This window comes from Taurulus bubalis, assembly GCF_910589615.1.
Source record: "Taurulus bubalis genome assembly, chromosome: 3".
Taxonomy (NCBI): Eukaryota; Metazoa; Chordata; class Actinopteri; order Perciformes; family Cottidae; genus Taurulus; species Taurulus bubalis.
The window spans coordinates 9,347,047-9,374,040 of record NC_136591.1 but is presented as its reverse complement, the minus strand read 5'-3'; the positions used below and the strand labels follow the sequence as shown (position 1 = coordinate 9,374,040).

The following is a 26,994-nucleotide window of genomic DNA, read 5'->3' as shown; positions in this document are numbered from 1 at the left end:
ATGCGCACAATTAGGCTGCAGCTCATGAGAGGTTGTGCGTCTTCCACCGTCGCCCCACTCCTCCCCTCTCCCTCCATCTCATCTCCCCTCCCTCCCGGCTCCCTCTCTCATATCCACTCCCTCTCATCTTCACTCCCTTTACTTTGCGGTGAGAGCAGTCAGTGTGCCTGAGAGAGCGAGCAAGAGAGAGAGAGAGAGCAACAAACTGTCACCGAAGAGAGTTTGCTCTGCCTGCGTTTACACTGCTTCCACATGTCTCCTCATTTGTGAGGAGAGGAAAGAAAAAGAAGAAGGAGAGATTTAGATCAAGCCGCAAGGACTTTTTTCTCCTTTTTGATTCAGCTTTTCTGGATTCTCAGTCACCCCTCAAGATCAGAGAGATCCTTAATGACTTCAGGCTCCTCACAGACCTGAGACCAGTATTTTTTGCTCTTAACATCATCCCATTTTAGCTCAACCCAGACTGGATTTAGGGAGCAGGCGAGCAGTAGGCGGGTGCCAGGGGGCTCCCGGCCCGTGCGTGAGGGCCGGTGTAGTCCTGGAGTGGGTGCAGGGGAACTGGAGCGCAGTGCCGGGTGGCAGCGCTCGACCTGGCGGTATCCCGGAGGGCGAAGAGGCCGGCTCGGGCTCCGGGTCCGGGTCTGGTAATGGTGGCGTGGAGTGGGCTGAGGGTGGAGCGATGCTGAGCGCGATCTGGGAGACTGAGGGGCTGCAGACGGTGGGCATCGTGGCGCTGGTGTTCGCTTCAATCAAGCTGCTGCACCTCCTGGGGCTCATCAGCTTCTCAGAGGGTAAGACAACCGATGGAGACTGAGGGACAGAAGCGAGGAGAAAGATGACACAGAACTGGAGAAATCTTGAAAAATGCTGACTGATAGAATGTGTCGTGGAAATTGCAAACGCATTTCCCTTGATGCATGCAATGGAAACTTCAAGAGTGTTTCAGAGGAGTTCTAGCAACCAAAAAACTAAAACTCCTTTGAACACATTTGATGTTTCCTTTTGAAAACGTGACAAGCTAATCAAGTTCACCATACCAAAGCAGGAGTCAGTGACTCAGAAAAAAAAACAAATGGACTGTGTTATCTTGCGAACTGAAGTTATGAAGACAGAAAGAGGGAGTTGATGAGAACTGTCATGTGATGATTCTAACTGTTCTTGGTTTGTGGGGTCGGCTTCCTGCTTAATTATTTTGCGTAATAGTTCATAAATGTGTGAACAGTCTTGTCAATTGGCTCAAAACACAATCAAATTACAACTTGGTCACGTACGTGCATCTCATTGTGGACTCGAGGCAAACCAATCACACTGTACGGCACAGTGAGGCTCACTAAGCATGAATGTTTCAGCCCTAAATAAACTGTTTAGTTTGGACCTCCTATCGTCTCATTAAATAAAGTAGAGCAGCACAGTAAGCAGTTTGAGCAACAACAAAAAAATCTCTGCTGTTTCGGAAACGCGCCTTATTTTCTAATTAGGATAATCAATAAGAAGCCTCCAAAGTTGCATGCATATTCAGGGAGATGATAAGAAAAGTGCTAATGTTTAATAGTGGGGAGCTGGAAAAAGCTGACCTGACCCGTGAGAAGTGTTTAGATGGAGCGCGGCGGTGTTAGCGTCTGCGTGTTGGCTGAGGTTGTGTTATTTCAAAGGCACATGGGAGCAGTGTTTTCATCTGGGGGGCACTGGGAAGCTCACGCTCAGCGAAACATTTACACGCTTCACTAAAGCAGCGAGTTGAGACTTGCATTAACAGATGCAGCCGACATGATATTGATTATTTTCCATAGTGGGATGATAGAGGTGTGCCGAGCGCCGCTCGCCTGGTTGTGTGATCTGTATGCCACGCAGGTGTCTCAGAGTGTAATTACTGACAGAATATCTGCTGTCTGAGTCTGTGGTGCGTGAGGAGCAGACAATACAGGTATTGAAGTTGAGGTTTTGCTGATGTCATGTTCAGGAGAGGAAGGAACGTCAAAAGTTGTGATGTGGGAGTCTGAAATCTATTTAGGGTAATAGATTTGGAGATTAAGCTTATACATAGGTATTGTAGATAAGGCTCTGAGCCTGCAACAACCTTATTTATATTTTCAATTAATATTGTTGATCACTTTCTCGAATCCTCAATTTGTAAAAGAAAAAGCATCCAAAGCTCTCGTTGAAGAAGCTGAAACTAGGAAAATCATTGGCATTTTAGCTTGAAAAAAAAATAGTTGAGTTATTGACTAATCATTTCATCTTTCATTCCAGCTTCACTGGAGCTGTATTCTGTTATTTTCCTCATAGAGTAATTATTTTCTGTATTCATCTTTGAGTCTATAAAATGACAGACAATAGCGAAAACTATCCATCACAATTTCACAGAGCCCAAGGGGTCACTTCAAGTATATTGTTTTGCTCAGCGAACAATTCAAAATTGAATACAGCTACAACTACTATATATATATATATATATATATATATATATATATATATATATATATATATATATATATATATATTTATATATAAAGCCATAAATCATGGCAAAAATGGACCTTTTTGATAGATACGACTTAAATATTTCCTTCTTTGTCCATCTAATAATCCATTAATCAACTGATAATTGCAGCACTTAGCTCCACATACTGTAAAGGGGCCAGTGCTGAGATTATAATTCAGGACCTACTTGCTGTGAGGTGACAGACCTCACCACTTAGGTACCGCACTGCTTCCCTTCATAACAAAAACACAACAGTCACAAGAATTACCTTTTGTTTACCTTGTTGAAACACAAATCCCCTTTTGCAGCTGACACCTTCTACAAGAGCCAACATTTTTTGTTTTTCACCTATTTATATCTGTAAAACCTCTCTGGAAATGTTTCACTGAGGGTGCACGCTCTGCTTAACATTCATACAGTCAGACACGCTGGCAGCTGGGAGCTGCCCAGTACGCTCACATCCCTCCACTGCCGGCCACCTGAGCAGCTCCGCTGAGGCATCTGGGGGAGGGGGGATGCTTTAAAAGCCCCTGGGTGGTAAAAGCAGGGGGAGTTTCTCAGCTGGGCTGCAAATCTGTCATTTGGCAGCAAAAAGGAACTGCATGGTTTGTTCGGACGAAGTCGCAGCAGATGACACATTGCAAGCGGGAGGGAGAGGGGGGGGGGGGGTCACGTCTGGCCTGCGGGGGAGACTGTACAACACTCTGATCAATTCTACATGCAGATTAAAAAGGACGTCAGACTTGACAAAAAAAAATAATTAACAGCCTCTCCCTGCCACTGGTCTGGCATGCTTCTTTGTTGGAGAGAAATAACATGATCATTGCATCAGCCAATGCACTATCACCAGAGCATTGTACTATGAGAATGAGCAAGGCAGCAAGGCATGGCGAGCAGTGTGTGGGTAGCCACTTTAATTCTGAATGAAGCTGTTGCTGATCTGTGACGTAAGTGTTGGCTCAACATGGCTCGTCAAATATTTTAATGAGCCCTTTTGTTGGAAATTCTATGACTATTGTAGAAATGTGGACTGTGCTGTTATTTGGATGCAACATAACAAGGAACAATTTCCCCTTTTTGTTCCTCTGATCCTCTCTCTCTCTCTCTCTCTCTCTCTCTCTCACACATACACACACACACTCACATACACACACACACACACACACTCACATACACACCATGCATTATTTTGCACACATGTACATTTCTGTGTATACGCATACACCATAGAGCTCATAGGGTGCAGACTAATCAGAGTATCACACAATGATAAATATTTCTCTGGTTCAGCTGTATGCAGCAACAAACCCAACCCTCCTCAGTCAATCAATCACATACACACACACACACACACACACACACACACACACACACACACACACGCACACACATTCACAAGTACACCATTTCATGAATGGGGATGAAACGTTGTGTCAATTTGGACCCACAGTCTGCTCTAAACGGGCGGGAGCGCAGAGAGAGTGTCTTAGCCAACACAGTTCTTGTGTCCTCTGTGTCCTTGATGGGGATTTATGGCCTGGCAGCGGAGATAGCAGAGATAGTGAGTGTCAGCGCTGACATGGGGCAGTTTTTCTGCCGATTCACTTCCAGTCATGAGCAGGTCATGGCTGTTCAACAGGTTGGTGCATGAGTGTTGATCCACTAAATGTGTTTGTAGTAAATGCAGGGACAACTACTGGTAAACCAAACCTTGTATTCAATAGGGCTTAAAAATATAGCCAAAACTCAACGTCACATTTACTTTGCTAATAATCAATAATATAATATAAAAATAGCCTTCTTTTCCTTCTGTGAACGTCTGGTTTGATGGTACTTGTGGCTATTTTTTGTTTAATTACATGGGATTCTTCCATTGGGAAATATGACGATGTACAGTAAAATAAGATATACATTTGTACCGCCTTAAGTATACATTTGGTTTATTAGACCATTTTAGCTGCTCTTGCAAACACTGTTTTTTTTTGACATAATTCGATTTTTGCGGTATTTTATTTGCTCAGTTAACACCCAAAAAACATTTCTCTTCTTTAAATCACATGACTCGCTGAGAATGTTTACAATGTCACCAGGTATATTGATATTGTGATATTATCTATCCTGTATTTCCCATTAGGTAGGGAACAGTATCTGGTTCATTGTCCTGCCCCAATACATATTTAAAATTTCAACCGCTTTTAGCAATACTTGCAGATTGGTTCTATGTATGGTGATGCTGGTTGCTCGGTCATACCAACTATTTGCTTCAGTCATTTTTATTTGGCAAATGTTAGCAAACTGACTTGTTAAGCTAAAAGGGTGGACATGGTAAACATCACCTGCTGGATATAAATAAGCATGTCAGAGTCTTGCCATTGTGAGCAGTTAGCATGCTGACATTAGCCCTTTAGCTCAAATTAAAACTGGGCCTTAGAACAGCCTTCTACTGGCTATACTCTTGTTTAATCAAGGCTAAAAACAAATGCACTTTACTTATTGTGACTCATATCATACCTCTTATCTTATTAATTGTTAACGGTCAACCCTTGATCAAGCTTCACCTTGTTGTCCAGTATCAGATCACCTGAACGATCACTGGAGGAATGTGGAAAACTTGCTGTTCTGTTTGAAACAAGTGGCAAAACTTTGGGTTTTCTTTGGCACAGAATGTTCAACGTCAAGCAAAGCTCATTGAATTTTTATGATACGATATTATAATTGACCTTTCACCTGTTGTTTGGTGGCATTCAATTGTGATCCAGCAGTTCTGACGTGCCTGTCATTGACGATCACATCATGCGGGTATAAACAGCAGGAGAAACACAGTTATCTCTTCGAGGCCAAGGCAGTCATAGCGGTCTTCATTTCCTGTACAGATATTAATGGTGTTTAAAGTCGGCTGCCTGCCAATAATTTGAAATGCGGTAAAATATTGAAGTGTGTCATTTTGTTAAGTGCAGTAGTGTGTACTCTGTTTTATGGGCATGGCAAGAACTGCATCTTTATGAGATTGTTTTCTGTGTTGAGTCACACATCCATCATTAAAGTTGAATTAGCAGAAGTTGTAGGCGTATCTTTTATTATTGAAAATACGGGCATTTTAGATCCGGCCAGCTAATTTAATTTAGCTGCTATCCATTAAGGAAATAAATTGCATTATGACTCGAGAAAGCAGGTAGAATTTAAAAGATGAAACTATGGCAACAATGACTCAGTTGCAGGTTGTGAAATGTGAGATATTTCGCAAGCAGCTATCCTGCTAAATGTGATTGCTTCTACACATACCATTCAACTTAAAGGACAACAATCAACTGGCCCAATTACCCTTTGGCCATGTTCCATACGGCCTATTGAGAGCGATGACATGATTGACTTAACCTTTGAGCGTCCAAACTTATAGGTCTCTCTGGTGTCTTTAGAAAGGAGAAAGGCACGCCAGAGGAGATTATTGAAAGAGGACTGTCAATTTGAATCAGGACAACAAGTATCACTCAGGCAATCCATTTTGACGAAAACATCAATGATGATAAATTGTGATAGGAGGAGGATGACGGATGCTTCTTAGTCAAAGATCTGATAGCTGATTGCTATCAGGTTTAATTCAATGATACGTGTGCTATAACAGTGCAGGGTAGTAGAGTGTTCGTAAAGCACTATCTTGCAATATCCTCAGCTCTTATTGAACGCCATTGGGATTTGAATCATACCACGACTTGGCTGTGCAGATTGTGAGGGTTTTATTGGAGGAAATTGTTGCGTAGTTTTAGCTTAAGTGTTGTTATGAAAGCAATAATCACTTTGTTCATGAACCTTGAGTTATCCCCAGTGCTTTGAAGCTGCACATGTGGTATTTCTTTTTTAATCAAGGTTACACAACTAGTATGCACGTTCAGCATGTTCACTTTAATTAGCCGACAAAATGAATAGTCATGTTGCCGTATGAATCCACCAACAATATTAAGGCAAGGACATACATCCTCATGCATAATGCAGTAGCCCACAATATAGATAATTGTGTATCTTTCAGCCGGGTTGAACAAGCCAGGCTTTAGAGCCCCTTCTAATTTTCATAGATAAGGAAAGAAAATCTTTGAATGTTTCTTTTGTGATGTCGGCATACTGCCTTCCTTGTTCGTATTGATTGTTTCTGACTGGAATTCAATCGGCAACAGCTAATTTATTCCTTCTCCTTATTGAGGATAACATTTCTGATGCCGACCACAGCGAGACGAGGCTATTTCCACCACTTTGCTTTCATCAGACGGGTACACTAATGTAAGTGGAAATGAAACAGTGGGATGGAAAGTGCCGACAAGGACCTACAGTGGACCTATCTCATTACTAGTGATTTCTATCGTATATGCTGACTCTATTAACTGCACCGAGCAAAGTTATTTTCAGTGTTTTGCGTCTGACTATACAAAATAAGGATATTAGAAAACACAAAACTAGCTAGCACCTTTTGTATTACAGTAGTGAGTGAAAGCCTGATTGTAATAGAAGTAATTTAAAGTAAGCAAGTCAAAATGTAATCAACCCTCCGAGCCAGTTTGGTTTAAAATCTCAACAGATACTATATTGCCTCACTTTGTTTGTCTTTTGGCTGAGCTACAGTAAATAGAGAAAGATACATTTTAATTCCAGTGTTTTGGGGATATCAACAATGAATATCTTGTCAGAATAAAATCCAAAAATCCATTGATGCACTTTTCTGAGTGACTGATAGCATCAGTGTGAGTTTCCTGTCATCATATGAATGACTCACTTCCACATGAGTGAGAAAGACTCTCCCCTCTTTGAGTGTCTCTAATCCTTTGTCCCACCTTATAATCGTAAACATGACTGCAGTAGAAAGGGCAGAATACCTTCTCTTCCAATGCCAGAGCAAGGGTGTTGTTTTTTTAAACATTGAAACACCTCCAACTGACAAATGTTTGCAATTAGAAGCACAGACTGCTCTCTCCCCCAGACTCCTAAAAAGTCCTCGGCCCTCTGATGGTGTCATTATGGCCAGCGTGAGAAGATGCTCTCCCTCATAACAAACCTTGGCCTCCAGTCCCGAGAGCTGCAGTCAGCGCATGTAACACTCAGAACAGCAAATGACAGCATTTTATTTGACTTCCGCACACTATTTAATTATACTCAGATTTGCTTATCTGCACCAATGGCAGAAAGCAATGGTGAGTGCGTTCTTTTTGCCAGTATAGAGCAGCAGTATTTTGTGCAACATTGCTTTCTGTCTTGCAATAGCTAACCTGAAGGGAATGAGCAAGGCTTCAGTCCATTTGGCTGTAAACACAGATCTATTCCCAGGATGTTTGGACTCAGATTTATTTGCATCTGCCTTTCATCATTGGCAGTAAAGCACACAATTTGATGTCATGTCCCAGGGTAAGAAAATTCATCATCTCATCAGAAAGATTGCAAAACAGCGTTTTGTTTTGATTTATTTAGGACCATTGGACAGACTGTTGGCCTTTATATTCTCACCAATGTTCCCAGTTGGTTTTTGTTTTAAGACAGGCCATGCAGTTACTCTGCCTTCCTCTTCCTCTTTTTCCATCAGTCGATTTCACAGCCATTTTTCCTGCCTGCCATAAGAAACTGAAAGCTGTTTTATTAAATAACAGCAAAGACATATCGCTCTTCCCGACTCCAATCTTTGGGTTTATTTGTATTTGGGCCCACCAAATGGAAACAAATGGCAAATCTGTATCCATCTTCCATGTGATTTATCTGATATCAAATGAGCTTTTCTCAGTACCCAGTGGGACTGCGTCTGCATTACTTTTCTTTCATTGACTTGGATCGGCAGATCTAACATTTGCAAAAGCAGTATTGTAATCAACAGATGTCCACTGTTGACAGCTCTGGTATTCTGGATGTTGGCCATAATTTGTTTTGGAGTTTCAGAAAATATTTGCTACTACAAAGGGGAGAGTCAGACATTGCAAAGGGGTTCGCCGTTTAATCTTCTGTCCTCGGGCAGATCTGGACATTTATGTATTGTTGCACTTCTATTCACTTTATCACAGGTCACTCATTTAATATCAGTTGGCATGTTTCTGTTGGGATTATTGTTATGGGAGAAAGGTGTAAACAGCTAGGTGTCTTCTCCAATGCACATGTTATTATCAGCTTATTTTAACACGCTTCTGTGTAGGTTCACAATATCCACCAGATCCCACTCACCTCCAATAGTGTTCTGTCCAGTATATACAGTGAAAATGTCTTGCAGAATGTGTATATCCAAATTTTCCCCTTCCCGTGAAGCACAGTAAAAACATCCATCTGAACTATGGAAGGTATTACATTTATAGTAAACTCCCTTTCAGTCTAATCCTTCCGTCTAATGTGGCTCTGCTCCAAATGTCAACATGTCGTAGGTATGCATTATGCCACGTTGCCTTGTGTTTTGAATTAAAGAGGCAGATGTGATCATCTGTAAGATTTGTCACTGAGGCATTACTTGAGCAATACATCATAATAACCAATTTCATATTCGTTGGGAGGTGACTAACGCCAGTAGCATTGGTGCAACTTCGGGTAAGCAGGTCAGATTAATATCACAATTGCTTTTGGGGGAATCTTGCCAGCATGGATAAAGTCCAAGTCCAAGTCCTTGTTTCTGTCTTGCTGGGTGTAATTTCCGTTGATTGCGAGCTGAAAAGCGTCTGTCACGTTTGTCCCTGTTTCACTCCAAAACAATATGCAGCCTTGGGACTCAAACGCTGGAATGAGGTGTTAAAGTGCTGCCTGCACACTGAACCAATAAATATTCGGCTTAAAAATAATCTATCCCCCCTGGCTCTTTCTGATTGGCTTTGATGTAATTTGTTCAAAAGGTGTTTGCCTTTGCATTTGTGCTATAGATCATTTAGTGATTGGACTTTCTGTAAATATCTCATGGCCAGATGGTTAAAGCTGACCCTTTTAGAGAGATGGGAGAGTTTATATTCAAAATCGAAAGAGGTATTGACCAGCCTGCATAGCATGCCGCCACCAATCATGAGCTTCGACCTAAATATCATGCAGTTAAACAAGCAGTTTTTACAGCTACTACTAGGATATTTTTTCTTCACTCTGTATGACCATGTTTGGTTGTCATATTGATGAAATACTATTTATCTTAAGTTTGAAACACCTGCAAATGATAGATCTTCAGGAAAATTATTAATTTGACTCTGCAGTTGCATTAAACTGCCTCCAGATGTACAAGAGACGAAGACACCACTGGTGTGAGGACAGTTAGCATGTCCTTTAGATACTCTCCATGGAATAATTAATTTTCTTGGTTCCCAATTGAGATTCAACTACATTCCGACATGCAACAATGAATTACTTCTGAACTTGAAACAAGTTAGAACGATAACCAAAGAGTCAGATTAAAATGCAGAAAAATGGGATGACAGCACTGGTGTCCACTGCCAGATACAATCCCTCACAGAGGGGACTTGAAATGTCCCAGAAATTGGCTACTGATGATACTAAGCTGAAAGCAATGATACAATCATAATGTAGCCCAAGAATAAAAATTATAATTTGAATTATTGGGAATATCAGCTTTAAACCTGACAGTAACTGCAATAACGCACACCTGTTTTGTGACTATGTTTACATATTTTGCCCTTTAAAGGACAGGAGTTGACACAGTGCAGCCTTGTGATGAACTGGATACCCTGAGATTGCTGCTCGATTGTGCTGTGTTGTATTGCCAGGACTTGGAGCAGGCTATATTAGGAGTGAGCTCAGGTTGAGATAAGATCAGTATTGAGTTCGGTCCAGGTGTTATGTTCGTCGGGATGGTGTGTCATTAACAGTGTATAGCTTATTGATTGGAAGCGTCGGTTTATGTGAATAAATCTGATTTATGTCAGTTCCTTTTGACAGTTCTGATCAGATGAGGAAAGATTTGTGTGACTATCAGACTAATCTGATGAACACACTGCTATTCTGAAATGTTACTGCTTATACATGTAGCATGTCATGCCTTCGTTGTAGAAAAATCAGTGTGATCAGCCTGAAAGTCTAAAAATCTAACCTATCACTTTTAGAGGCAAAACTTTTGCCTGCGCTAGTAAAAAGATATGCCTATGTGGCTGCTGAACATGCAGCTTCTAAAGTGATGTAATGCTGATCCTGACTAAAAGTATTTATGCCATCATTAGCTTCAATCTGCATATATTCTTTTTTTTTTACGCAGTCATCCAAAACTGTATCACGCCCTGACCACTGTCCGGATGTGGTCCGAGAGATCTCTGACCACTACTGAAGCCGCACAGGCTCACTTGCTGGGAGCTGTGCACGATCAAGACAGCATCATTTAAACTGTCAGAGGATAAGTTGTGCTCCCTTGGAGCCATGGCCTACTTTTGTGAGCCCCGCCTTCTTGGCGCCGCAGCGCTAAAGGGACAGCGAGGAGCTGGTGCTAAATTGTATAAGTTAAGACCTTGTCACAGACACACACACACATAGAAACACGCCAAAGCTCTTGAGAAAAGACTGTGGCTGCACCATTTTAGTTTGATAACATCGAGGGGAAAAGGCTTGTAACAAGTAAGGGAGGACATAAAATGCCGGGTCTGATGAATGCTATCAATGCCTAACAATTAAGAATTATCTTGCCCAATTTCACACAGATTAAACCAAGAGTTCCCCCATCACAGAACCATTTAATAGTTTTAATTTTAATCTCACACTGCAAAAGGGGCATTTGCACTTACTGTATTAAATTAATCCATCCAATGTGGACCTCCAGGCTATCATTTGCCTCTGCGTAGCACTTACTGTAGTTACACCCTCATACAACAAAGAAGCAGCAAGCTCAGCAGCACCACTCATCAAACTGTGCTTCAGCAAGAGAAATGATCCAAGATGTATCGATATCAAGCAGCATTTCGCGGTCAACGGAACGCATTTTAGTTTGCACATGATATAGATTCATCAAAGGTTTGTTTGCCGCTCTTTTTCGGTTCATGGATCCAGTTGATTTAGGACTAGGGAGGTTTTGCCTTCCAGCTTGACTTTACCTTTGAGATAAATTACTCTTGAATCCCAAATCTTGAAGGACCGTGGCGGATGAACTATGACTGATCTGTCCTGACTCATTTCGGTGGGTTATAAAGTCACTTTAATTGTTCAGGGTTGAAGTATGTTTGCAACTTTGTCAGCTCATTGATGAAGAAGATACTGCGCATTAGACCGTATTGTGGCTTTAATCTTCAGAGCTAGTTACACTATGTCCCGTGGTAATTATATTTAGCTGAGGCATTTTTCTTTGTTTATTACCCTTGAAAGGCATTCAATCTCATTATCTTGTATTGCTGCAGGCTGAAGCGGATACGCCAGCTCTGTTACTCAGTGGTGGCTATGAATTACATTTCTGATGAGTTGCAGTCAGCTGCAACCGGCTGATATAGCAGCAGCCACCGAACAAGCTGCTGTGGTCAGGGTTTTTCTTTCAAGGAAGGCAAAAGTATGGCATGACTTTGTGTGTGCACGTGATGACTGAATCAGTAAAATGTTTAGCCTCCGCAGAATCTTTCGTTATTGCTTGATGTTGATTCCTCAGGACAACACCCATTTATGTTTGTTTTTTTGTAACAGCAAAAAGGTAATCTTCAACCTTTGTGGGTAAGGGCACCAGAGCACAGCTCGCGCCGCTCTCTCCATTATCACACACGTACTCGAGCGTCAGATCCATTTTGTCAACAAACTAAAAGGGCAAACATTAATCAGACAGCCATCACTGCATGCTCTTTTCCTGCCTGATTAAGCGCTGTGTCACTCACACTCTGCTTTATTCCCCTTTAGAGATACTTGTTTTTTTGCCCTCATGTCCGTTCAGCTTTTCACCAACAGTCATGCTTTCAATTCTATTAGCGATAGGACAGATCAGTTGCCCCATTAGTTATAGTGTTTGCACTTCATCCTCAGTCATTAGGTGGTGCTAAATAATATATATTGAAGTCCACCACAATGTCCTTGAGCTCTAAGTTAGACAAAGACATCTTGAGTTGTACAGTAATGTTTCTAAATAAAGCAAGCTTGCCCTCAAGACCAATTTACACTTTGAAACAAAAGCAACATCTGTCTAGTTCAACCTCAGTGAAGGCACTCAGATGTCTCCTCACTCACTCAGGAAGGAAGGTGTGTGCGAGGCAGGTAACGAGACCAGACAGGAGCTTCATTTGTCTCTTCCTCTTCTAAATCTCAACGTTATTGTGTCATTATAGAGGACAAGATGAACTGGTCTAAAGATGACTGCATGACTTGCCAGAATCAACAATGTCTTTTGTGAGAGCTGTGTTGTGCACCATAATGTTAGTGATTGTGGACATTGTGCCAGATCTGAGCCAAGAGCTTTCAGCCATCTGCTCAATATCTGTGCAGTGTTTAACTCGGCACAAAAAAGGCTCGGACCATGCGCAAGTTCCATTTCCATGTAGCAACCTCTTTGTCAGGGTTCCTTGCCAGCTTAGTAGAACGGTGTTTGTTAAGGTTTTGAAATCTTGTTTTGAAGGAAGAATTATTTGGTTATCCCCTCATTTCCCATCCAGGACTATCATTCATTTTTTATTTATTCAATAACTGGGTTAGTGACCAGTTACCTACAGCATGCTAACATGTTAAACCACAATGGTAAACATTGTACCGCTTATCAACGTGTGAGCATTCTCATTGTGAGCATGTTAGCATGCTAACATTAGCATGTTGCTTAGAGCACTGCTTTGCCGAAGTAAAGTGCTAGCATGGCTAAAGACTAATAGATTTAAAGATGTGTTTGCAGTGTTTTCGATTTGTTGATTTTTCTAGGAAATCTAGAATATATTATATTTGCAACCTGGGTACTTGCGTTTATTGTCTGTGTGAACTCACTGTACTCAGTGTGATGCTCTTACTACAGCTAGACTATGCTGGACTACGCTCCTTTGTCGCCCAGGTTAGTAGAGGCCTCTCGTAGCTCGGTTCGGAAGGGGAAATGGGCTTGTGCGCTTTTAGTCAAGGCTGTGAACTTATTACATACTGACTTGCATACTCACAGAGTGGTGCTGCACAGAACATATTAGTTTATGAATTGTGTTCACTAACTCAAACCTTGGACGCACCACTTTATTTTACTAATAATGTAGCAAGCTGCATCAGGGCACAGGCGGGAAAATACTGACATGGAACATGCTAAGCTACGTGTGAAAAGAGTAGACGCCTGATGAGATTTCATATTACACCCAGACTCGAGGTCATGGGCTCCATGTCATATTCAGAGCCTGTCTTTTACGCTGTTGACCTACAATGTTCTGAGAGACTTGTTAATAGCCTAGTGTAATGTAACCCAGTGAACTAGCTGCTCGTGACTTGTAGCGATGCTATATTTAGGCAGGTACAACAAGAAGGGAACTCCTCTTGAACTCATTTGCACCTAGCTATCAGATGCTCATATTCTTGCAACTCTTTTGTAAATGCAAAGGTAAGTTTACAGTACATGTTCCTTTAAAACCAGTTTGTGTTCGCTGCCTTTTGGAGCTGCAGCTCTTAAACTACTACAGTGTGAAAACAATATGTTGTTGTCCTGAGGAACCACCTATAAGGCGGCTTTGTGTCCATGTGAACTTTAACAGACCAGACGGCTTCTTGCATGTCTAGTTTATCTCATGTGCCGAGGCTGTAAGTTGCAGAGGTAACCGTAATACCTAATGCTGTATTTCCTAGGTTACCCTCAGATTGTCCACAAGCGCGGGGTGAGAGCTCGACTCATGAGGCTATTTCCATGCTCCACAGCCAAAAAGCCATCCTCCAGTAATCAAAGCAAGTGGCTCGTCCAAGGCTCTCTGTGATGATCTTTTCTTTTCTGTGTTTTTTTCTTGGTATAGGGGGCACACACTCAATATAAGTCACACTGAGTTGCTTCAGCTTTCTGATTCACACCGAACATTTGGGTTTGACAGTTGAATAAGTAAAAAGGATGGATGTTGAATGTGTGATTTGAGGGGACATTTATAAACACTGTTTATAAAGACTGTTTTATCTCTTTTTTTTTCAAACCCTGCTTCCAATGGTAATGTTCTTGATTCTAAATTAGATTTGTCACAATTGCATTTTTGCGGAACAGTTTCATCATGCAATAATCATCAAATCTAATAATTACTCAGCCAGATGCCGAAGAATTCTGGACAAATTTGATAATGATAATGAAATCAAACAGCTGTTTTTTCTCTTCTATGAATACAAAGCATTAGCTCCATAGCAGCAGGTTATTTGTGGTCAGTTAGAAGATGTGGCCTTTTGGCTGTGGGTACCCTTTGAGCTAATGAGGCATTTAGACACTGTGTCACACATCAGGTATATGAGAGGCCCCGCGGCAACAAGACAAGTCAACCGCTGTGCTGCGAGGACAGTGCAAGACGGTGGCAGGGCCCAGACACCATCTGCCATCAGTACAGGCCCATTAAAACGTGTCACAGGGTTCATGAAGAGGCTTCCAGCCACGAGAACTTTGTTCTTGGGCCTCAATGACACAAATGATCTCTGACGCCAAATTTGGCACAGAGAAGAAAAGGCCATTTTGTCACTCTATTGTCAAGAAGGTTATTACAAATTTGGGACCACTTATTGCCAACGTGTGCCATATAAGCTACACGTATCTAGTTTTATTTGCTTAGGTATTGCTGATATTTGGAAGTGTAATGGGATATCTCAAAATCTAGCCTCAAACATGCAAATTTGAAAAGACTCAAAAGCTCTCATTATCTCTGCTGCTGAATTTGGTGTAGAGAAGACAAAGACCTTTCAATATTAGTTTGGTTTTGTGAAGTATCATTTGCAAATAAAAGGACCTGATATAACAAGGAGAAAAGGGGCTTCCAAGTGGAGTCACTTCTATGGGTTTTCTTTGTTATCAAGCGGGTTATAAAGAAACTTATGACCATTTCATGCCAAAATGTGACATTTTGGATATAGAATATGCAAATATATAGGTTTATTTGCTTAGCCTTTGCTGATATTTGGAATTGCAATGGGATATCTCAAATTCATGCCTCAAACATGCACATTTTACAAGACTCACCAGCATTTGTTCACATCTGACCTCCTTCCTCCTCCTCTCTAGACAGCGTTGAAGATGAGCTTGAACAATCTACAGTTCGCCATCGCCCCGAGGGACTGGAGCAGCTTGAAGCTCAGACACGTTTCTCGCGCAAGGAACTTCAGATCCTTTACCGCGGCTTCAAAAATGTGAGTGATGGAGCCACCATGCACCCTCAGCACCATTTGTAATGTACAGCTCAGCTGGCTTTGTTCTCTTTTGGACATCTCTTGACATTAAAAAAAATATTTTCCTTTGATTTCATTCAGTTTATTCTTTTTCATAACCTCAGGGGCGTGGAGTTTCCGATAGCTCCACTTCCTTCATCTCATCACTATTCAATGTCCACTCTGCTTGTGTAGCAATAAATTATAATCAAGCCTCTGATGAATACTACTTTTGCCGAATCATCTATTCCACATCATGCACTGAATGTTATCATGTCCAGTTGCGTGAACCACCGAAAATGTAATTTTCTGTACATTGTTCACTGTGCCAAGGATAATTAGTTCACACCTCCAACACATTGTGTAAGATTACTGATGAGCAATCATGTCGAAGTCCTCCAGAGCAGCTCGTATCACTTCATTGTCACCTCTGATGTGAGAAGTAATGAGATGACCCAGAATTAACTCAACCCAAATTGTCTGGCAATGAACGCGAGAGGCCTGTGATGGAGAAATTCCCATGGGGCTTCAGTTTTCTGTTGAGCCTGCACTGTGCTCCTGCCGAGTCCCTGCAAAGCCTCCCCATTAGTCCACTTCCACTTGAGACCTGAGTTAAGAGGCAAGAAGTGTACTAATGAGGCCTTTAATTTGTGCCAAACACTCTGCCTGACTTCCTCTCACACTGAGGGAGAAAAATATTTCCTCTCTGGCTATCTTCAGGTTTACATTTGTGTAAAATGTTTCAACAACTATTGAATGGAGTTTGGTACAAACGTTAATGTTCCCCTCACAATTAATTGTTGGTAACTTCGGTGATCCGCCAGATTTTTCCTCTGGCCTCCATAAGGTCAACATTGAATTGGCCAAATATCTGCAGATCTTATTCCATTCCTCAGCAGTACTTTGTGTTTAGTGCTAATTTGCCAAATGTTAGCATGTTAACACACTAAACTGTTGTGGACTCTCTGACTTGTTACATCACAGATTACAGTTATTTTATGCTCTTCATTTTTATTAAAAGTTACTCATCACTGCTGTGTAATTCGACAAATGTTGTTGGACAGTAATCCGAATTAGACCAAGAGAGAGAGAAAGAGAGAGAGAGAGAGAGAGAGAGAGAGACATGGCAGAGACTTTATGGCCAGTCAGACTAATAGAAGCTGGCCTGGTTCTCGTATTGAGAATTGTGTCCCTTCATCCTTGTTGGCCAGGGTTTCAAAGCAAATCAAACACCTGTGGGTGACAGGATGAGGTAATTTGTCCTGACAACAAATTCACTTGACACACACATGTTCAAAGTGGAGCTTTGCCTTAGATCCAGCAATATGTCTAGTAAGGACTAAAACAAGACCTCTGGCTCTTAAGGAGTCATTTTAGCAAAGGTCACCTCAAAGGTATGAGAGAATCCGTTGTTTAACAAATCCCTTGGAAATAACACAATATTGTCCTCACGATTGGCTAAATCTGCTGGGCTTCCACAGTTCACAGTCCGGGGCACTGCCTTGGGCATTATATTAAGATCTCCCCGTTTCTATTCCATCAGCGATGATGCCTCTGTTCACAGTTTTATTTCATTCCCCCACACTGCATTGCCGCAAACCTTCACGAGTCTCGGAGAAGAATTTCATGCCTGGCCGGTTTTGCATTTCACAGAGCGTTTTTGTTATTTTATTATCACGGATGAGCTAATATTACAAGCATATCAAATGAATACAAATACATTTTCTGACCTCTCACTTTGTGTAGTGAGATAATATGAATAATGTGTATAATGGAGCAACTTGCAAGGGAAAGGGAGAAATTACACCTTCATTTGTTGTCATTCTACACAGCAATACTACTATTATTCCAAGAGCTCTTTGCCCATCATTTCAGTTTGATTTAGAGGTAAACAAATATACAGATATATGAAAAACTAGATAAGATAACCAAGTAAACAACTGTAAATCTGTCTTGACCATAACCTTGCATCTTAAGAAATGAAGGGGGTGTTACAAGTTTAAACAACCAATGCTTGTAGAAAAGAACATTTGACCTTGGTGAATATTATTAACGTCCAGATGCTTAATTCAATTCCTGTAAAATATCCAAATGTAAATTATATTATGTCTTTATTAATAGATAATTAATTCATTCGTCTCACTGATGCAGAGAAAAATGTATTAAAGGGAAACCGTTTTCCCAAAAGCTCAATATTATTGACTCATGTAGAGAACAGTGACCTTAAGGCAGTTCAGGCATTGAATGAGTGTAACTATTTCACTGAACTTTAAATTGAATTACAGGGGCCCGATGCTGTACGTGGTGGTAACTACATAACACACCGGCTTCATTCTTAATCGAAAAACTGCCTCCCTCCCTCACGTTATCGCAAGGCTGAAAAGAGACGATGAACTGTGATCAGAGGAATTCTGCAGTTCCGCAGTGACAGTTTTACCGACCATTCATTTTCCTTCAGGTTTGTGAGGATGACGTAGCCGGGTTAGAAGAAGAAGCTGACTTGGAACACAGCCATTTGTATATTAGTGCCCCACTTAAACAGTGTGTTATTAGTGTTGACAGCTGCAATTACCCATCTGTGTTGACACACACACAAACACACATGCGCACACACACAAACACACAAGCATGCACAGAGAAGCTTTGAAAAATCCCCTCCCTCCCCACTATGAGTCCTTAATTACTTGACATCTTGCACTTCCTCACCAATTGGTTGATTGTTGGCAACCCATTCACGTCAGTGTTGTGGATCATAAACAACATTCTAATTAAACGAAACCACAAAGAATTACTTCTCTTTGTCAAGGTACAGCGATGCTGAGGAGAAACTTTCGAGTGTCTTTTCGAGTGGATATGTACTTTTTTTAGTCAACTGAGAAGTTTGGGGAAATATTCTTATTTGCTTTCTTGCTGAGAGTTGGATGAAAAGAAAACATCAATACCACTCTCATATCTGTCTCTTTAGCACAAAGCCAAGCAAATATACAAACGGTAAAATAAGAAGTAACAACACATCCAAGAAAGGCAAAGTATTCCTGCTTGAATAGTTTTGTAAATTCATACCACGCTCGCCGATATAATTCCAATGCTACTCAGTCCGTTCACCAGGAAAAGGTTTGACCCAATGCTGCAAACACTAGTTTAACATGAACTGCATCACGCACTCAACAGGCTCACCGACTTCATTAAATCAGGTCGCAGACTGCCAAACTACAGTATGGAGACAGACTTGTGCTCATTCTGTCTCTCTAAACTCCCCCAAATCCTTGACCTCACTCCCCCCACAATATATGGAACTGGGTCTGCCAGACAACAGAAGAAGAGTGTCGGGTAATTCACACATCCTCTTGAAACGCGAAGACCCCGTTAGAAGCGAGGCAGCAAAGTTTCATCTTTATATGTTCATCCACACTGTTCTGTTTCTAACGCGGCTGATCAAACATGGTCACAGGAAGAGCAAACCCTGTGTTGCTTACTTTGAGAACATTGTTTGTCTCACACACCCCATTATCCCAGCAAAAAGGAACACATCAATGGCGATAACAAACTTTCTCTTTTCAAACCCAAATATTGAATTCTTCGAAATATTTTTTTTTAATGTAGATGCAGAAGTGCAAGGTATATGTCTTTATTTTCTGGCTGGTCAGTTTGTTTTGAAGCTGTATCAGAGAGGTGTTCATGTTATTGCATCCATCCCAAATACAGTCTGTTCCTCATCTTTGATTTCCTTCAGCAACCTCCACTGTACATGATTTATTGTCTTGTGTAGAAAACCCCAGGCACACATGTGCCTTTCCCTTTTGGAAATTGTCTATATAGGTGGAGCATTTCCTGTGTTGCAAAGATTCAATATCCTGCAGCAGTGTGCAGCCTCACACCAAGCAGAGATTGAACCGGCAAAACTAAACGCTTTTATCCTCACGCTGCCCTGAGCGAGGTCATCCGCTGAGTCTTGGGTTGGCTCTTTTTCATTTGAAGGAGACAAAAGCATCCTTCTTGGAGGGTTATGTAAGAGTATTCACTCTTTTCTACTGAATGCTACCAGACAACCACAGGTGGGTGACACGGAATGACTGAGGACACGCTATCTATTGAGGCTTGGATGGTTTGCAGTTTGAATACCACCAAATTGAACATGAGCCTGAACATGAGTCTTATAAAACGGTCAAGGTTTAGTAAGAAAATAAAATGTATCCTTAAAAGAATACAATATTGGTCTCCAAAATGCATTTTTCCACAATAGACAGATCAATAAAATGATCCAGAAATGAACCAGTAACTAATTTAATACTGTTAAGTTAAAGAGTAACTTAGTTAGCATTAAAACTGCATTAAAACTGAAAGCGTTACACTGCCTTCTCGGGTTCAACAGAGCGGCCTTTTTCAACCAAACCGTGATGTCACGGTGTACTTGATGCACCCTGGAGTACACTCCTGCATCACTGGCTTTAAAGGAGCATAACCACTATATGTCAGGAAAAACTGATTTGCAGATGCTGGTTGCTCTTGAAATACGTTGTTTCCTAATTTAATATACTTTTTTTTTTGTATTTTTACATGGGGGAAAAAATAACATCTACTCCTTCTCCCTCATTAAAACAAATCTAGAATCAATTATTGCTCATTTCACAAATGTAACCACTGAATGCAAGATGTCTCATCCTACACTGAAAATGTACTTTTCAGTTAAGTATGTGCACTGGAGGTGCCAAGTGTCCGTCACACTTGTGTTGTATATTGGACCATGATTGGCATGTCTAAACCCATATTTAAGGCGAGGACTTTATTATAAAAAGTCTTTAACACAGATGCTGAACGGCCTTTGCAATTCCGTTTTGTCTTCCAGGAATGCCCCAGCGGAATCGTCAACGAAGACACCTTCAAAGACATCTACGCACAGTTCTTCCCGCAAGGAGGTTTGTGTCATGTGAGCCTCCTGCTTTGTTTTTGCCGCTTGCGTTGCTGCTTCTTATCAGATCCTGTGTCTGACTGATGCAGATTGCTTTTCACTGGCGTTTAGAAAGAAAATTCCAGAGTACTTTTCAGTAAAACCTCCATCCAGGAAAATGTGTGCAAGAGGGAGACAGTAGTTTGTATTCATGCAGCTGGAGTTGCTCACTGTTTGCTCTCATCATTATGCAAAGATTCTACCCGAGGAACAAGAGAGAAAACATTAGGAGGCTTTGATATATCTGTTCAGAGAGAGAGGAACGGCAGACCAGTAAACATAATGGCTCACCAAAGAGGAGTCCCAGTGATAAAACTCTTAGCTCTAAGCATATTGTCCTTCTCTCTCATCATGAAAGAAAATGCATGCTGATTCTTTGAAGTTGTCCATAAAACCTACAAAACTTTCTTTTGAACCATTTTTTTCCTATTTTGCAGTAGTTTTTTCTGCTGTTGTTGATTGAGCTGTAATCACGTCAGATGTTTTTTTTTATTTCATTCGTTCTCTTCACAGATGCTTCAACGTACGCGCATTTCTTGTTCAATGCATTTGACACGGATCACAATGGCTCCGTGAGTTTTGAGGTAAGCCAAGTATTGTCATATTTCTATTCCTAAACGAAAGAAGTATTGTCTTGTCCGTCGCCAACGTCTACTCCAAAACTACATCAAACTGAACATTTTGAAAGTTTTGACACTGCAAAACCCCAAAGGCTTTACACTGGGGCATTACGTAATCTGCAACCCCAATAATTCTAAATGAGCCCTAGCAAGTCTACTTGGGATGCTATCAACACGTGATTAATATTTATGAAGCGCATGAATTTGCTTATTAGGACAGAAAAACTGTCATTATGCCAAACCAAAGAAAATTTGCAGTCCATTCAGTTCAAAAATACGGGGATTCCTAGAAGACCGACACAGATTATGAGACGGTTAATAACTTGAATAACGAGGAGTTTTTGATTTCTTCAAATTAATACGTGACAGAAATGTTGTGTGAATTTGGCTGAAATACTGTGTATATATGTGCATGGTGAATAGTTTGACCTAATGTTTTTTGGTTGTTTTATAGGTTTTCAAGTACATATATTGTTTACAAAAAGATAGTTTTTGGATCTGTGTATTTCATATAATTCTCAGTGAATCTTGTTCTCGCTGCAGGATTTTGTCATGGGCCTTTCTATCCTCCTGCGTGGCACAATCCAGGAAAAACTCAACTGGGCTTTTAACCTGTATGACATCAATAAAGATGGATACATCACTAAAGAGGTATGTGCCTTTAAACGGTACCATTAATGGAAATGCCATGAGACAATCACTAGAATCTCCAAACATCCACCTTTATGTGAAGTAGATTTCAAAGCATGAGTTCACCCAAATAAAAATAAAAAACGTTTTCTTGCTGACATCAGTATGCCTACATGCTGATGTTTAACAGATGTGAAGTGTACTATGTTCACCATCTTAGCTTCTTGGTTTAGCTTGGTAGCATGCTAAGCTAACATCAAACTGGAGGCGTGATCGTTCGTTTTTTAACGATGGTGGCCCGAAAAGAAAGAATGGATCAATCAAATTCATTACAATTCATCCCGAGGCGGCCATCAATGTTTGTACCAAATTTAATTGAACTCTTTCTGTGTGGAGACTGTGGAGAAGTTGGACTCAAAACCCCAACATATGCCAGACGAAATCCTCTAATCTAATCTGAATCAAAGTCATAAGGATTCATCCTCTTGGGTTATACATGTATAAAATGTCATGGCCATCCATCAAATAGTATTTGAGATATATATTTTATCAGCCGGGACCAGGATTGAGGACTGATTTACCATCCCTAGAGCCACGTGTGCTGCTCAAATTTTCAACGCCACAGTATCATTCACATTACAGTTTTTTTCAGGCGCTACCAAGCGTTTGTCCAACCAGTGGTCACATTTTCAAAACTCTAAACACAATTAGCACAGCATCGGTCTTTTGTGGCCATACCATTCACACATTTCATGTCGTTTTCAAACAATATGCAGTCAGTGAACACATTTCCACAATGCTTACATTTTCTTTACAGACAAGCTATACCTCCCAACGAAATTATGGATTGTTTTTGTATTAGTTACGAATGTTAACACACAACATCCCACAATGGCAAAAACAATATTCCAAACCTTAGATACAATCTAAAAACCTCTTCTGCAATGATATCAGTTCTAAAATAATATATCTCAGCTGATAATAAATAAACAATTGAATAATTGACACACAGCTGATTTATGTTGGGTAAATTGGGCAAACCACAGCTGATTCCAGTCTGGCTTAGACTCAGTGGCATTTATACACTTATACAGTAAAAGGAGGACTTTGAGGAGTGATGTTTTTGGAAACATGTGGCCTAACCCTGAAGATCACAGAGATTAGATACAGGAATGTTGTCCTTTTTTATCTGGGCTTTTTGCCGTTGTTTTTTTGTTCAGAATGCTCTTCATGGATATTTTGTTCACTGTAAACAATACTGTAAAACTTTTTCTGTTCTATCATACTGTAAACAGTATTTATACTGTACAGTACCTCCTGTAGTAAACAGTAAAGGGAAAAACAACTGATTTGCTTTTTACTGGAATGCTTTTGAATGTGAACATTACATGTGGACATACAGTTCCCAACCAAGACATTTCGTGTAAAAACAGTGGATTGCATGTTTTGCATGCAAATACCTGTAAAACTGAAACATAAAAGTCTGTGCAGTTTTTGTAATGTCAGCAATAGCCAGTATTTTAAAACCTGGTGTACTTTGATTGACTGCAATGACCTTGTGATGTGAAAACAAGAGTTATTCTTTGACAGAATAATTTCATTTTGAGTCAGATTTCCAGTGTTTTGGTCAAGTTAGTGTGTGCAGAGAAAGATGTGTTCTATTTTGAAATGAAGAGTTAGTATATATTTAACAAAATGTGTTTTTGAGAAGAAAATTATCCATTTGGCCAACTGTGGTTTGTAGGTGTGAGTCTGTGTTAAGAGTTTAGAAAAAGTATCTGAAGTATGGGTAAGCGCTTGTTAGCGATTGAAAAAAACTGTAATTGCATTGGAGTAACCGTAGAACTCTCTACAGCTTCAAATGTCAGGCACATGAAGCCAATTCCTTTTTCTTGTAATTTGGGTGGATTGACCCCTTTTCTGTGCATTGCAGGAAATGCTGGACATCATGAAGGCCATCTACGACATGATGGGGAAATGCACATATCCTGTCCTCAAAGAAGAGACGCCCCGTCAGCACGTAGAAGTGTTCTTTCAGGCAAGTGTGTCGCTGGCAGCAACTCCTTGCACATGAATGTCATTCCACGGTAGAGAGGCTGTTTTTCATCCCTCCTTCTCTCCATCTCCAACAGAAGATGGACAAGAATAAAGACGGAGTGGTAACCATCGACGAGTTTATCGACTGCTGCCAAAATGTAAGCTGGATACCCCGACACATCTCCTTCACTACTGTTGGCACGCAAGCCTTTTCTCATTACCTTGTTTCTCTTGCGCAGGATGAAAACATCATGCGATCAATGCACCTCTTTGAAAACGTTCTTTAACTTTTGGCGGACCACAGAGGCTTCGGAAGAGAACGTCACCTTAAGCTTGGCCCGACTTGGACTCGTACTGTGTACAGTGTGCTATGCAGACTTTTGATCATAGATATAATATTGTTCATTACTGTGGGCCACAAGGAGGAGTCGGCAATACGGTGCGAACCCTCTGGAATGAGTTGCCTTTTGAACATTTTGGTAAATAGATCGTTGAAATTTATTATATGACAATGAATAGAAAGGAGAGGGGAGAAAAAAATATGTGTTTTGGGTTTAATTTTCAAAATGGACACATCTTCGCTTCAAGGTTGATTTCCACCATTTGTCTCTGGAGTGTCTTTCTATTTGCTGAACAGCGAAGCGCTGCAAAGTGCATTAGCCTCCAATATTATAAACGCTCGGGGGAGATTTGTGATGAAGAGGTTTAAACAGGGTGCCTCTCACTCTGTTGCAGCCTCGACTTGTTTTATTTACTGCCAAGTAAAATCACTGTGACTTTATACAGCATAAAGAACATTAAAAAGAACAAAATATCTACGGTAACTTCAAGCCCCTCTCTGATTTTACATTCCAGACTGGCTCTCAATTCCAGAGTGTTCTTACCCCAACCTAGTGAACCGTTGTGGTCTTTTTGCTCTGTCAAGGAAGCATAAAGAGAAAAAACAATATACATTGTACCATTTTCAATTGTATATACCATCGATAAAGCATTAGATAAGAACTCTGAGAAACTTTACAACTTTGTTCATGTTTACTTGCCAACTAGAATGAGACAACACAAAGATTGTATTGATGTCAAAATTGGACCATAATGTCGACGGTTGGTCTACAGAAGCACACAGGTAGCTATATTTACCACGAGTATAACAGTAGACGATGAACTTTTGTCATAAGATAAACGCTGCTTCCAGTGCATTTCATTTTACCCGATGTATGTATATTCTCTGTAAAGTAAACCATCTATGAATATGTTTTTATTTTTATTTCATGAAACACTGTTCAGGAGGTTACACTAAGAGCAGTGTTTGAGGTTATTTATATGGTATTATGGACATTGTACAAAAGATTGTTGGTTGTACAGTATTAAATGAAAGTTTGCTCTCGGGTGAATGTCAGATCTTTAGATTTGTTCATAGGATTCACTGTTTTTAAAAAGAAAGGGCGGTGGGGTCTGATTGTTGATACAAACACTGTAACTTTGTATTATACTCATATTTTCTGGGGCGTCGACGAATCCTCTGTTCTCCTCCTCCGCGTCCCGTGGGGCAAAGTCCCGCCCACACCTGTTCAGCCTGATCGGTTCCTGCTGTATGTGATTAAAGCTTTGCTTGGCCCCCGAATGTGATCAAACGCAAGGCATGCTGGGTACAAGTCTCACTTACGGACTTCTCGTTGCTCGTTGGAATCCACTGGATCACTGAAGTGTCTGGACATTATGTAAGTAAGTTGCTGAGTGTTTTAATCTGACTTTTTCTCTTCTTCTTTTTCACAATGACTTGGATATTGGATACAGGAAGTATCCATCAAACCAGCCGTTATTCTGACATACACTTGAGAATTGGTGGATTTCTGGTGAATACTTTGCAGCATTTGACATATTTATCATGTTTTTCATTCAAAGTGTTCATACAGTATAATCACAAACATAAAACAAATCTCCTTTGCGAGGCATGCTGGTCATTATTAAAAAGTTTAGTAATGAATTACATTTTTTTTTTACTCGTGTATTTTTCCATCAGGAAATTGCCCCCCTTTGATTTGTGTTTGTGTGCCTTACTGTTTGTACAATTGTTTTCTGACAACTCTTTAATTTTTCTCAGCAATATGATTATGAAGCATTACTAAAACAAATGTTTGCACCATCTTAGCATATTTGCAATACATCCCAGTGGATGTAGAAATGTTGTTTCTGAAAATAATGAATTATTTCTACATTTCTTCTGTACATAATATCTAAAGTCAGCTATCTCTGACAAAAGTGAAAAAAATAAACTATACACCTCAAACTTTCAAAAGTTGTGTTAAATGACTTAAAACATGTTAAAGGCTCTAGAATATTAATTACATGGCTATCAAAAATCCCATCTAGTGTGCTCTGAAAGTGGAATTTAGCAAGAAACAAATCTTTCATATTCGTTAGATATCTGAGAGGAGGAGTTCTATCTTTTGAGACTGACATCAGTATATATTGGAATATCTCATTGTGCATGTTTTATGAACCAGAATGTTGTTCACCATTACGGTAAGAAGTAGTTTTATTGTCCAACATAAGCAGATCATATTGGGGATCAAAAAGCATATTATTCAGACTTGTGCTGCCCCCTCATGGTGGCAAGTGGATAACACACCTGGACTGGATAAAAATTCATGAAATAAGAAACTAAATTAATATAATTTGCTGTATGTATATGGATTCTAGCGCCCTTATACTTGTGTCTGGAGTCATTCATGTGGAATTGAATGCTGCACAGTAGATTTCTCACTTCTAGGAAAGTGGACACCAATCAGCAAACTGAATGTGTACATTTTGATTAGTGCTACCTTAGATACCGACTGTAATTCTGGCACGCATTGAATTATGTCAATTACATTTTTACATTGAATATATTTTTCTTTGAAAGCAACATACAATTGGGTTTTTCTGTGTTTTAATATTTAGACAAACATGTTCTTAAAAAGATCATTTCTTCATCTGCTGAATTTTCTGTACAAGCAAAAATGTGTGACGGTTATGGAATAAAACACACATGG

The 26,994-nt window shown here is 40.4% G+C and overlaps 1 protein-coding gene across 4 annotated transcripts in view; it reads left to right on the top strand.

The window, feature by feature from the left end:
- The window catches only part of kcnip4a (potassium voltage-gated channel interacting protein 4a), a gene marked incomplete at both ends in the record, with an annotated part of 117,087 nt that extends 92,838 nt beyond the window's left edge, over positions 1 to 24,249 (top strand). For 2 of the 4 annotated variants that reach the window (XM_079214792.1, XM_079214793.1), the window contains 7 exons: positions 15,585 to 15,709; positions 20,574 to 20,643; positions 21,189 to 21,259; positions 21,839 to 21,946; positions 23,859 to 23,963; positions 24,058 to 24,120; positions 24,202 to 24,249. In XM_079214792.1, the coding sequence (XP_079070918.1) occupies positions 15,585 to 15,709; positions 20,574 to 20,643; positions 21,189 to 21,259; positions 21,839 to 21,946; positions 23,859 to 23,963; positions 24,058 to 24,120; positions 24,202 to 24,249 (590 nt within the window). Of the gene's footprint in view, positions 1 to 610; positions 792 to 14,188; positions 14,289 to 15,584; positions 15,710 to 20,573; positions 20,644 to 21,188; positions 21,260 to 21,838; positions 21,947 to 23,858; positions 23,964 to 24,057; positions 24,121 to 24,201 lie in introns of those variants that run through there. The other 2 variants (XM_079214791.1, XM_079214794.1) reach the window with 2 other exon arrangements.
- Positions 24,250 to 26,994: the final 2,745 nt, after the last annotated feature.